General features: G+C 41.6%; 1 protein-coding gene across 1 annotated transcript; it reads right to left on the bottom strand.

Annotated features, from left to right (window-relative positions):
• Positions 1-613: 613 nt before the first annotated feature.
• Positions 614-10,035, bottom strand: LOC139656850 (PDZ and LIM domain protein 3-like). The gene is made up of 7 exons (XM_071534480.1): positions 9,857-10,035; positions 5,331-5,482; positions 4,996-5,080; positions 4,658-4,845; positions 3,071-3,198; positions 1,676-1,787; positions 614-1,187 (listed from the first exon to the last, which is right to left on the bottom strand). The coding sequence occupies exons 1-7, from the start codon at positions 9,947-9,949 to the stop codon at positions 998-1,000; spliced, it is 948 nt and encodes a 315-aa protein (XP_071390581.1). The 5' UTR covers positions 9,950-10,035; the 3' UTR covers positions 614-997.
• Between the last annotated feature and the right edge of the window lie 3,814 nt (positions 10,036-13,849).

Below are 13,849 nucleotides of genomic sequence, written 5' to 3'. Positions count from 1 at the left end.
TCTACTTACACCAACATTTAAAGGGAGATCTAGTTTCTACTTTATTGTATCCCACAGAGCTACAGGCTGTTTTGGGCATTCAGGGATTTTGTTCCCTGAGTGACGACTGGAACACAGCTGCCTCCTCCAAGGCTGCCAGCAGTAGACCGCTCCACTCCTCACTTAGCCAACCACAAGAGGCCACAAGTCAACTTTAACAGTTGATATGAAGTTCTCAAAACAATGCAATTGTGGATGATCAATTAATTGATCAATTCAGTCAACATAACTGACTAGGTTTTTGTCATCTATCAACATGAAAAATGTCATCACAGAGGGAACAGTCTCTTGTGCCTGTTTCAAGCAGTCAGAAAGAGCCACTGCTTTGATTGGCTGGCAGTATGAGAGGCCCCGCCCCCTCCCCAACCCCATGCATGAGATAATTGGTTTACTCCAGTAAAGTTAGCTTTCTACATCACAAACCAATGTAGAAACTAATCATATAGTACAACTCAAGCCAGTTCTCCATTAGGCTACTTCTAATCCATTAGGGTAGTTTGCCATATTGAGGCTGTCCCCTGTTAATCTTTATAGGTGGTCCTATTTATCTGATAGTCCACATACAGATGCCATCTTACAGTTTGAATAGAGGTCTTTATTGGAAGGACACCAAATTGTGAGAAATTGGTGAGATGAAGGTGGCAAGTCTCAGTGTCTTTTGTTTTGTCACTCACTGCCATTTGGCTCCTCCAACAACAGCGCTGTCCAACTGTCGTCTGCAAAATGTTCCTTTATAAAGTTGACTGTATAAAGTTGACAAAACATCACACCTTTATGTTTAGATATGAGAGAAAAGCGTATTCTTATTAAAATCACTCCAAGCCTACGTGCAAAACATTGCACACAGACAACATCAAAGTGTAGATGAACACATACAGCACAGATGTAGGAGTGTTTGGCAAAGTGTGTGTGTGTGTGTGTGTGGGAGTGATTGTTTGTATGTTCTTAAAGGGGGCATTTATGCAGAGTGGAAAGTCGTGATGAGGTCGTGTCCCTCTGGTGGTCTCATTCTCGCACGAGCGTGGGTCTCGCAGTACAGCTGCCCCTCCACAAAGAAGTAGCCCTTCTGTTTGAGGTTGACGTCACAGTCGGAGCACACAAAGCAACCAGGGTGACGATACTTATCCCGTGCTTTCACAACTGTCCCCCTGTAGCGTAAAAGACAGAGAGAGAGAGGGAGAGAGAGAAACAGAGAGAGAGAGAGAGAGAGAGATGTCAAAAAATGACAAATAATATCTAGGTATTTAATTAGGCATTTAATAAGTTATAGGCGATAGATCTTTGCTTCTTGGTCACTGCAGGAGCAAAGAATAGTATATAGATATATTTAGATATATTATATATAGAGATTCTATCTATCTATCTATCTATCTATCTATCTATCTATCTATCTATCTATCTATCTATCTATCTATCTATCTATCTATCTATCTATCTATCCATCCATCCACCCATCCACCCATCCACCCATCCATCCATCCATCCAGCCATTGAGCCATCCATCCATCCATCTATCTATCTACAGTGCAAGACTATATACACTGAGGGATGAGGATAGCGGTTGTGAATGTGAATGGGAGGTGATACTCCTACTAGTGATACAATACTCAGCTCATTACATCCTACTTGTACTTACACAATGCCATTCCCACACTTGTCACAGAGGGGCAGTTTCTGCAGGTTTCCTGCAGGCGGGGTTGGTTTGGTTGTCGGGGCTCTTACTGTCTTCGTCACAATGGGACGAGTGCCTGCCCACATAGGAAAGAGAGCACTCAACACACAACAACCATTGAGTCATAAATATATATGGAGCACACATAAAAAACAGTTGATTGCAAAACAGCTAGAAACAATATGAGGCAGGGCTACCTATAGCCTCGTGGCCCTTTACTGCTGCTTTATTTTGGGACTGTCAATCTGATCCATGATGTGCTTATCAACCCATTTCATAATTGTCAACCAATCTGTATCATAACACGTTTTTACTACTCTAACGATAATAAAAGAAAACACCGGGAGAATGTGTTTTCATAATTATGTATGACTTGAACAGGAAAACCCTGATTTGAGATTTTACCATGTGTACCTTGTGGATGCCGTTAATCATGCAATGTGAAACTACTGCTTTATTTCATTATTTCATTATTTCATTATTTCGATACCAATTGCCTGTCTATACTTACAGTAGCCATAATGCTAAATAATTGGAATAATAATTCAAGGTCAAACTTTATTGCCATAAGGGTTGCTAGGAACATTTCTTGGTGCTGCTGCCAGTACACTGATACATGAAGCCGCATAATTCAGTGAGTACTACGTTCATACACAAAACACACAGCATCCAACAAGGTTCCCCAATCAAGAGTGTGACCTGTCCATCAGCCAGGCCTCGCTGAGCGGGCTCTGAAGCCGCATTGAGACTGAATGACAAAGGACAGCTTATCTTTCTTGTGAATGCATTAGATAGGAAGCCGCTCGGTAAGGAAGTGCGGTAAACTCTCTGCCTTTGTCTCATGCCTACTCTTTTCCCACTCATGCACTGTTTGCTGCTGCATCTTCCAGGTATCAGGCCCAGATCCTTCCTTACAAGATCAGTCCTTGTGTCTATGAACTGCTCATGCAACAGTTAATAGAAGATCAGATGAGCACTGTTATTCTGTAGCCCATATTGAACTGGATCCCTCAATATTGCAACGATATTAATACAACATATTGAACGATTCTCACCAAAAACAGTATCTCATGAAAAGAAAACTGCAGAAGCAATGATAAAATAGATTTTTAAGTATTTAGACAGCTTGGCTTTTGCCTCGCTCACTATCAACATAAGCCAAAATGTTTCAGACTTTCAGACGCTTCTCTGTACTATTTGCCATTTCAAGGCTTTCAGTCCATCATTTCAAGGCTTTCAATCCATCACTTCAAGACTTTCACTCCATCATTTCATGGCTTTTGGTCCTTAATGTGCCGTGCGTAAAATGTTTTTGTAGTGCTGAGGAAGTGCTTCATCAGGGAAAGAGGAAGAGCTCACCATCGCTGTTAACAAAGTCCTGCAGGGCTTTGAAGGAGCCAGACTGCCGGGGCTCCTGGGGCTCCTCTTGGTCTTTCTGTAGCATCCGGTACACATCAGACTCCTCAATGGAGGATAAGGTCCTGGGACTGAACAGGACACACACACACAAACACAGATTCAAACACACACATAGAGTATAGTGCCTGGTTATAGACACAAACACAAGTGTACACACAACAGATATAGACAGATGTTAATAAAGTACATCTGTATCTGTATCTGAATCTGTATCTGTATCTGTATCTGTAACTTCTAACCATGCCACAGCACTATTATGGTATAATCGGTTTCCACATGACAATGACAAATTGAACTTATTGCCTGCCTCTCCCAGACCGCCCAAAGTCCATTGCTTTATACTCTTTGGCAGAAATGATGCATGGCAGCTGGGACAGTCTTAACTGCCTTGTCCTGAACTTGTGGTTATTGTGGGCAAGATCAGGGGAGAACAACCAGCTGGAGATTATACAGATACAAGAGGGGCAGACCGCCTTAAAAGGAGAACAAGAGAGATGAGAAATGTGAGATGAGTAAGGAAATACACAGGGTGGACCAGGACCACACAGAGAAGGAGAGAGGATGTTGATTAATGAATGGTTTTAGCTGTTATTTACAACATGCAGATTGTACAAGATGCCCTTTTCCATGCTTAGTATAATTGCCCTTTTTTTCAAGAGTCACGGTTTGATTTATGCATCAATAACAAATATTAGTCTACTGACAGATTTTGGCTGCCCTACTTTCTAATGTACTGCTTGTACCTTGTACGCAGCAGTGTGTAATGTAGTATGAGCTGACATGACCCAGGTTTGATGTGATTTATATCTCATTCAGAAACAGGTCCTGCTCAAGCCATGGAAAGAATCATTCCTGTGTGCTTCGGTAATATACACTCAGCATGACACACCATATATCTGGTAGCCTAATGAAATCCACATGACTTCCTGGGAAGGCTGAATGCTATCATAGCAGATCTGGGGCTGCATAAAACAAAGTGGCTGACGCCTCCCAACAGCAACTGTGTGACTGGCAGGGAGAGCCAGTGGGTGACTGATGTGGAGAGCAGGTCGGCTGCAAAAATGCAACAAACAAAACAAGAGCTAAGCAGAAAAACAGCAGTAGCAGTAGCAGAACTGGTGTAGATAGATAGATCTATCTATCTATCTATCTACCTACACCAGTCAAAAGTTTGGACGCACACATCTTTCACATTTTAGAATAATAGTAAAGACATCAAAACTATGAAATAACACAAATGGAATTATGCAGTGACCAAAAAAGTGTTAAACAAATCAAAACTATCTTATATTTTAGATTATTTAAAGTAGCCGCCCTTTGCCTTGACTGAAAGGCAAAGGCTTTGGAAAGAAATTCATACATAGGCATCAACTTCACTATTTATATTTGTCTAAAAAACAAATTTCAAGCATTTAAGCATAAGCCTTTAGATCAAAATGGCTTTAAGATAATGAAAAACATTCAGGTGTGTCCAAACTTTGTGACTATGGAATGACCCTGACTGTCATGTTAGAGATGGAGTGTCACCTCTCAGGCTTGTCGTGGACGAGGCCGCGGATCTGGCCCTGCATGGCGTCCTGGATGTTGCCTGAGGAGTAGAGGCCTATGGGAGTGTTGTAGGCTGTACTGACCACCTGACGCTTGTCATCGATGTTCGCCGCCGCAACGAACGGCTGAGCCTTCCGGTTGTGACCGGTGCCAATAGGTTTGTACTCCTGAATGGAAGCAGAGAGAAAGGAGGGAACAAGGGGGAGGAGTGAATTTAGACAAGATTTTTTTTAATCTTTAATCAGTATGGACCCATTTTACACACACACACACACACACACACACACACACACACACAGACACACACACACACACACCTGCTGCTCTGCTTCCAGGTTGATTTTGAATGGGTGGGCTTTACCGTCTTCTGTAACTTGTGGTGTCCACAGTCTTGTTTCATTCCTGGGAACACATCATGGTTAGACGGTCAGCTCAACATGACCGCAAGTTGAGATTGTGTGTGTGTGTGTGTGTGTGTGTGTGTGTGTGCATTGTCTATAATCTACTGACATAAAACATTTAAACTCAGGTTAAAACCTATGCTTGGCATGTTAGCCTTTTCCTGCCATATCACAGGATGCAAACAAAGACACCTTCGTATGTTGTGTGAGTAAGTATGTGAGCGTGTATGCTACTAGTTTTTGCATATAACCTTTCAACAGTGAGACAGAGCTGAGTGGTGGATTCTTTGATCTTGTTCTGGGCTTCACAGTGCATCATGTCTGCGGCTGGGACACCCTCGATGGCCAGGATGACATCACCAGGGCACAGGTTGGCTATGGAGGCCTTACTGCCCGGAGTGATCTGAAAGGGAGCGCAAGGGATGAATAAAGAGGGGAGAGATAGGATAAGAAACAGGACTATGGCAGTGGGTGTTCAGATGAGAGGATATACTGTATTTAAAGGTTGAAGATGTCAATAGAAGAGTGTTACAAAAGGAAGAAGGGGGAGTAGGGGGAGGAGCAGAGAAGACAGTGTTTTTGCATTTTTGCTGTGTTTTTTTGTTTGTGCAGGTTTCCTGCAGGCGGGGTTGGTTTGGTTGTCGGGGCTCTTACTGTCTTTGTCACAATGGGACGAGTGCCTGCCCACATAGGAAAGAAAGCACTCAACACACAACAACCATTGAGTCATAAATACATATGGAGCACACATAAAAAACAGCTGATTGCACAACAGCTTGGAAACAATGAGGCAGAGCTACCTATAGCCTTGTGGCTCTTTACTGCTGCTTTATTTTGGGACTGTCCATCTGATCCATGATGTGCTTATCAACCCATTTTATAATTATCAACCAATTTGACATATTTACTACTATAATCAAATAAAACACAAGGAGATGTGTTTTCATAATTATATATGACTTGAACTGGAGATTTTACCATGTGTACCTTGCCTTTAATCATGTAAAGCTGAACTATTGCATAAATTATTTCAGTTTTAATGTTATGTAATCAGTATAGCTTCTTTTTTTTTAAATTTAATTTTAATTTAAACAATATTATACCTTAAAACTCACTTAGTCTAAGTCTGTGGGAATGGGTGATCACATTGTCAGGGTTGTGCTACCTTTATGAATGTTGGTATGATTATGAATTGATACATTAGCAGAGCTTGTGGCAGATTATGTTGCCTATCTTTGTTTTTGTTTTTCATATTAAAACTGTTTGCCAGTAGAATAGGTCCTGAGAGCAGTGGTTTCTCATTTGTCTGACCACTGCTCAGAAAACAGAGGGATAGCATCCTCTTGTCTTCACCAAGGCATGCTACTCTCCCATCTATCACCCTGTATCTTTCTGTACAATCTCCTCTCTCTATCATGTGTTCTCTCTCTCCCTCTCTCTGTCTCCCTATCCTTCCCGCCCTCCCCTTTTAATCTCCTTTACACAGTATAGTATGAATAATGTACAGATGGTGAAGCCTTGTGAAATTTTTTGGTCTGTTCTCAATCACTGGCACCTCATCTCCTGAGCCGACACCAGCCTGCAAGACCCGTGTTCATTTTCTCCACTGGGATCACAAGTTTACATTACTTTTTTCAAATACAAGGCAAGTATGTAGGCAGGGTGTTTGGGTATCACCTGCCCTAAATGCAGGTCCTGCAAAACACCAGCTCCAGACTTCACCGAAGAGGCCTAACTATTCAATAAACTCCCATCAGAGAAAAGGTTCAGGCCATTTAGGACCATAACTATTCGCCACATGAACAGGTTCTTCCCCCATGCTGTGTCCCTCAACAGCTGGCCATCAGGACCACAATAACACACCTACATGCCAACTCTCACTATCATATAATAAAAACATATAGCACTCCTTGCACCGACTGCTCTCTGTGATGCGGCGCGAGGGTTCCCGTTACAGAACTGCGTTGCCCTGGTTGGTATGCATGCGTGTAAACTGTTCGTCCCTTGTCATGGAGATAAAGTAAACATGTGCTGCTTCCTACCATGTGACAGCATCTAGATGGAATATGGATGCTGCTGGCTGGGAAGTGATCAAGTTTATAATAAGTGGTCCCAGATAACCATCAGGGTCATAGGTCAAATACCTCAGGAGGCAGCCTGTTTCCAACTTCAAACTCAGCCGAACATTCCCAATTAGACTACAGAGGGTCATGACCTAAGGCGAACCATATTGCATTACGGGACAGAGGAAACTTAGATACATTGTATCTCTCGCAAGGGAACGTTGCATTGAAGTTTGAATTAGGTCATCTGCCTATAAATAACGCTGGATGAGAGTGCTGAGGGGATGTATCATACTGCCAAAGAGGGAGCAATAATTTACAGTCAGGCATTTGTTGAATTGCTCCTGTCTCACTGTATGTTTTACTACTCCCATGTCTGTTACCTGTGTCTTCTGTACTGACCCTAGGGTCCCATCTTTGGCCTTGGTCTTGCACAACTACCTTTATTGAATCCTTGTGTTCTCACATGCTTCTGTTGTCATGTCAAAAATCTGTCTATGTTTGGGTAAACTACTGCAAACATTAGCCATAACACCCATGTTCCCCTTCCAAATGAGTACTTGAAGCAAGACAAGAAATAAGGCGCTAAATTAAAGAGAGCAAGGGAGGAAGGAAGGAAGGAAGGAAGGAAAGACGGCGAGATGGAAAGTGAGATTATCTTGGAAGTAATGGGGGAAAACAATCTGGCTGGTCTAAAATGTTTGCTGATCCCACCATGATCACTCCAGGCTCCTCTCTGCCGAACAAAAGATGATAATCGCTAATGTTCAGTTTATCCCACCAGTAGGAAACGGTTCTGGAGCATAAGGAGGATGGAATCTCTGACCAAAAATGGCAGTGAAAGGGAGACACTGCATGCACTTACACTTGTGTGAAGGCTTTGGTTCCAGCGCAGCAACAACAGGAGAGCAAGAGGAATGTGCTGGTGCCTACTAATTCCCCTCATTTGTGTAGAACCAGACAATGTGTGTATTCCTGAGGTGTTATGTCAGATACATTGGACCTCCATCCCTTTTGCACTCCTTTCTTTAATGTAGCTCTCTGTTACAAGTGCATTCTAACACATCGCTTCTGTGCGCGTATCGTTTACCCGCTCCCTGATTCCTCCCTCCTTCTTCCATTCCTCTCTTTCCTCGTCCATCCCAATCTTCTCTCATCACTGTACTCATATAGGCCAGTGAGTGTCCACTAACACAACAGGTGTGAGGTTATTGGACAGAGCCAGTGGTTTGGAGACCTAGCCACTTACACTTTTAGCCGGTCCTCCCTGGTGCCATTCCTAAATATAGACACGCACAACCCCAACAGCACAGGATTGCTGGACCACCTCACATCTGATCAACACAAGCCAGCTGTAATACTGTGAAATTTGTGAAAGTATGCACACAAATGAGAGTGAACGCCACCATAACACAGATGTACACATGCATGGATGCTGGCAAATACACACACCCTTTGTCTCAAGAAACTATAGAAATTTAACAGATGAAGATTCATTCCAATTTACCAATCTGAATCTGCAACCACTATTAATCGTTACTTCAAGTGAAATTGTGAGTACAGAAAAATCAAAATGCCCCTTTCTCTTTAAACATCTTTGTGTAATCCATCAATTAATGGTTTGTTTCCCCAAAATATAAGTAACTATAATACGTAATCTGTTTTTTGTTTTCTGTAATGGATTACAGTTACCAGTCTTTTGTAAAAAGATTACTTCCATTACATGCAATCTGTCACTTCCCAACCCTGGCTGCGCTCTTAATCTACCAACACAGCATGATGGTGTGTACTGACCTTAAGCTAAAGCAGAGAATCTCTTGGACAACTGCACCATTAGATCAGATAGTAACCATAACGGAGCAGTGCTCATCGTTTCCAAATCCATTTTTAACTGTGTTGACTCAGCTGCCGGCATGAATGTTCTGGGTGTGTGGAGGATTTTAAGAAGTTTGTGCAAGCGTATACAATTCAAACAGTCAAGGATGCAAAATGTCTGTTTCTCCACACAATGAGACACGTGTGTGTATTGTGTGTGCGTGTTTGTACGTTTGTGTGTGTGTGTGTGTGTGTGTGTGTGTGTGTGTGTGTGTGTGTGTGTGTGTGTGCGTGCGCATGTCAGACTACAATGTAAGCTGCTATTTGTATCTAAGCCTCATGCATTTACTGCGGCACAGGTGCAAGCCCCACACCACCACCCAACCCCAGGCATACTCTATCCAGAATGAATCCTCCTGGATAACAAAGTGGAGCCCAAAGCAAACATTTACTCTTCTGGTCGGGACCTTCTGCCATGGGATAAAAGCTGCAGATTTACATTGATATTTTAGGCATTTAGCTTGATGCTCTCATCTCAAGTGACTTACAAGGAGCACAATCATGGAGGAGAGAAGGGCTGGGAAAAGAAATGAAAATAAGAGCTAAGGAGGGAGGGAGAGAGTGTTTGTTTTAAGCAACCCTGCTTAAATTTAGACTGATTTAGCAAACTGAATTCTTTACCACTGTTTAATAGAGGAGATACATACTAGAGGAAAGAATAGTAGAGGAAATAAGACAAACATTTAAGAGGGGAGTGAGAAAGATGAAATGTTCTGTTTTGAGGACAGTTGAGGTACAGGAGGCTATATTTGTGTACAGACATCATACCACACACCTCTCTCTCACACACACACACACACACACACACACACACACACACACACACACTCTCCACTCACCCTGGAGATGGTCAGGGGCTGGTTGAAGTCCTTTCCTCCGGTCAGTCGAAACCCCCAGGGGGCCGGACCATCCAAGACTACATTGAGTGGCATGTCCCCTACTCGTCTCCCTGCTGTCGCACCAGCACAGACAGCTGTGAAGTGGCGGAGGCTCAAGTGAGAGGGTGTCCCTGCACACTGTGGGGAGCACAGTTAAAGAGCAAGGGAATGACTAAGTTGTGGAGATTTTGAACCATCTGGGGGAGGGGGCGAAGGGGGAGGAGAATTTGGAGACCCCACCCTGAGAGTGAAGTCATTGGTCAGATTTTGGGAACGGGCTTCTATCAGTACGTTCTCTCTCTCTCTCTCTCCAGCTTTTCACAATACTTCTGATGAGCAGATTTTCTTATTTCTTATATGCACTCTTCTGGCTTCTCCCTCCTGTGATTTTACAAATGTTTTGTCTCTTAAACCTACTGCTACCGAACACTTAGTATGGCTTCAGCTGCTTTACTCGCATCCAGCTTTGTGTGAGTACCTATATGGACTCTTCCAGACGGAGTGAGGATGAGAGCCAGCCCCCCCTCACCTCTCCTCATCCCTGGGCAGCTCTGAGTCTGGCTGGCCTCCTCTTGCTCTGCTTGACGGGTCTTGCTGCTCCTGTCCTTATTTGGTCTGGAGGCGCAGCTCCACACTGAAGCCCTGGAGGTCCCCCAGGCACATTCCAGCCCCTATTGATCTGGATGGGACCCAGGGCTCTCGCTCCTCTCCTCTCTCTCCGTTCCCGTGATCTGAGCTTGAACCGCGTTGACAGTCTCATTTTATTCTGGAATTGGATTTTTTTTCCCACACCTCCTCTCTTTCTCTGTGTTTACACCAGAATATCAAGTCTGTGATGTGATTAAAATGAGTTATTTTTCATCTCTCAACACACTTCCTCCCCTCTGTTTCTCAGACACAAACAGTTCATTTACTGCGTACTTTGTTTATAACCATAGTTTAGTCTACGGTGTTTTCATTCCAGTTAGCTCGGGCTATTTTTCTTTCCTGGCTGCATCTCCTTCATGTCTAAATAATTCCCAAAATAATAAAAACACCAAATGTTATTTCTGTGTGCACTAGAACACTATGCAAACATACAGTTAGTAAGGCATGCTAATAAATTTGAACTTTGACAGTTTTTCTCTCTCTATGGGTAGGCTACCTTATTGTTTCCATCATGTAAATGAAAGAAAGTTCCAGTATGACCAATGTTTTTTGTTTTACTCTCTCACATAAAAATCACTCACTCTTGAACACTGCAAAACCTGTTCCAAGGTAGTATTTTAAAGTGCACCCATTTCACGGTTTGTTTCTGCAGTTACCATGGTGCCTGGTTTGAGACAAATAAAGGAAGTTTATGATGAAGCACTCCAAACTTTCTCTCTCTGCACTCCTACTCCTCTCTCTCTCTCTCTCCCTCTCACTCACACCTGCAAACATAAAAGCATGCATGCACACTTCACTGCCTTGTCTACAGTTTTTTTTTCAGTTCATTTTTTCAGATCATTCCTGTCGACTTATGCAACTAAAATGTACTTCACCCATGAACATCTATAATATACAGGCATGTCAGATGAAAGCAAACTTGCTAAATAAAGATGGATTAAGAGAAAATTTTACACATAGCATTTGTAAGTATTACAACATTTTTGTCAAACCTCAAAAACTGGATGATGTCATGAGTTCCTTTTCAACCCTAAAGCAAACTGTATGAATGTTTGATCTATTTTGGTGAAAGGAAAAATGAGGGGAAATATTTAATCTACCAGCTGGATTTTATTAGCAATACAGCCCCATAAAATCATCCAACAAAAGCTAAGATATTGTAGAAATGCTTAGGTCCAAGAGTGCATTGAATTTGATTTGTACAATATGAATGAAATATAGGATTTTGCATTTGGATTCCTGTACATTTTCATGTATAAACATAATAGGAGCCAAATGATCCTTAAGAATTCCAGTGTCTTCGGTCCAAATATGTTCCTAAAGTAGTATCAAAGGCATACCAGAACCTTATGTTTGAACACTGTGGAGCTTGTGATTATGTTCTGTGCACACTTCCAAACACTTTCCTGACATTTTGTAAGTTACGTTTGCATAAATTACATGTTTTTTTTGCGTCATAGAAGAGGTTTATATATACATGGCTGTTAAATAAGTGAGTTGGATGTAAGGCTGCAGTCACCAACTCTACTCAGTCTAACTTAGCAAATGACTGCTAAACACATCACTGTCAATGGAGTCACAAATAACCAGAAAAAGGCCTACATGCCTAGCTACAATAATAGCTTTGAAGAAGAAGAATTAGCACCACTGATGAAGAAAATGTGAACAAAGAAGGAGAGGAAACCAAATATGATGGGGGGTGAGAAAAAGCCGACTTTATAAAGCAGTGGATGTTGGCCATTTTACAGCTCTCATACAAAAGGCTTACAAAAACACCACAGACACACACAGTGCTCTCACACCAGTTGAAACTGTGAATGACAGGGGGTGATGTGAAGGAACCAATGAATGATAAAAACGAACAAAATATATATTAAGGTGCTTTAACAATTGTTTTGTTGTCAGTGTCCATCCTATGTGAGACAAGTAAAAGGCCAAAAAAAAAAAAAAAAACTTTCATAAATCATATTCACTGAACATGAAAAGCCAAGTTGGCAATTGCCAATAATTCCAAATATTATAACACATAACACAGTGACACTCTACCCACTCACTCTGGCAATAGGATTAATAGGATGCCACCACAATCTAGTGGAAAAACTGCAGTCACATAACTGTGTTTTGATAAAATGCTATTCATCCTGCATCTGGCTTAAATAAATTCAAAATAAAACGATATGAAAACTGGCAATTAATTATAGCCCATTAACTACGGTGTTATTTGTCATATTCAGCATCTGGAAAAGGATACTTTACTTGACAATAAAACAATGCAGCATCAAAAGTGGGTTCGCTGCTGTTGAAATGTGTTAAAAGTACACTTTACCTTAAGCCACTTCAATGAGAAAAAAGTATAAAGAGTGTTGCTCCATCCATTCTAGAACTGTCTTATTACATAGTTTAATCAGCACTCATCCTCTAATAAATATAATACATAAAAAGTTGGTAACCTTTTTGCATACACTTTCAGACATGATCAATACCCCCCCCCCCCCCCCCCCCCCCCCCGCCCTCCAAGTCATAGCAACCTCTCTTCCGCTTTTAGTTGTAAAATCTGAAGTGAAATTTTTAAAATTTCATCAAAGTGCATCAATCCTAGTGTGAAGATGACAGAAAATACAAAGCAAGAAGTTATTATTATTACTATTATTGTTGTCATTATTATTATTATTATTATTATCATTATCATTATTATTTTCTAATCTTATACTCTAGATCGAATGGACTTGTTTGGACAGCAAGTACAACACCGTCAAATAATGTCAATATTTTCCATTTCCTCATTTGTAATATTTGATAGAATTGCTTCATTGTAATTAATAATGTTTTGTAAGGACAAATGATATCCCCAATTTATTATCAAGTCATCAATACCTTGGGTAACACACTGTATAGCATTGATACATGCATGTTCGTTTCCACATGTAACGGTTGTCTATAGTGAGTAACATCCTTTTACCTGCCATGCTGATGCAACATATTGGCCGCATGGCTGCAATGCCCATACTACAACACAGTTAGTATACTACATTAAACATGTCTGCATACATTAAATGACCCATTGAAAGAATACTGTTCTGAGAATGCCTTTGGGGGATACTTGTAATTGAACACTGAAAGGAAATGTAACAAGTGTTCAGATTTGTGATCCTTGAAAAAGTAATGTTGTGGCTATTATCTTGAGTGTAAACTGAGAACTGACTAAAGCTACAGAATCAGCCTGTAGTCATGGCCTTAGAGTGGAAACCACAAAGAATCGGTTAAACAAAAAGTCAAAAAGCACCCCGAGGGGCGCACTGTTCACTT

This window comes from Centroberyx affinis, unplaced genomic scaffold (genome assembly GCF_046629955.1).
Source record: "Centroberyx affinis isolate AG114_WGS23_722 - 3 ecotype Tasmania unplaced genomic scaffold, CSIRO-AGI_Caff_v1 ptg002554l_1, whole genome shotgun sequence".
In the NCBI taxonomy this organism is placed as follows: domain Eukaryota; kingdom Metazoa; phylum Chordata; class Actinopteri; order Beryciformes; family Berycidae; genus Centroberyx; species Centroberyx affinis.
The sequence above is the reverse complement of the archived record's forward strand: the minus strand, read 5'-3'. Positions and strand labels throughout refer to the sequence as shown.

Coding starts and splice junctions, on each gene's coding strand:
- LOC139656850 (XM_071534480.1), bottom strand. CDS start 9,949: ATGCCACTCAATGTAGTCTTGGATGGTCCGGCCCCCTGGGGGTTTCGA. Junction 5,081..5,330: donor CTCTGTCTCACTGTTGAAAG/GTTATATGCAAA, acceptor ATGTGTTCCCAG/GAATGAAACAAGACTGTGGA. Junction 4,846..4,995: donor ACCTGGAAGCAGAGCAGCAG/GTGTGTGTGTGT, acceptor GCTTCCATTCAG/GAGTACAAACCTATTGGCAC.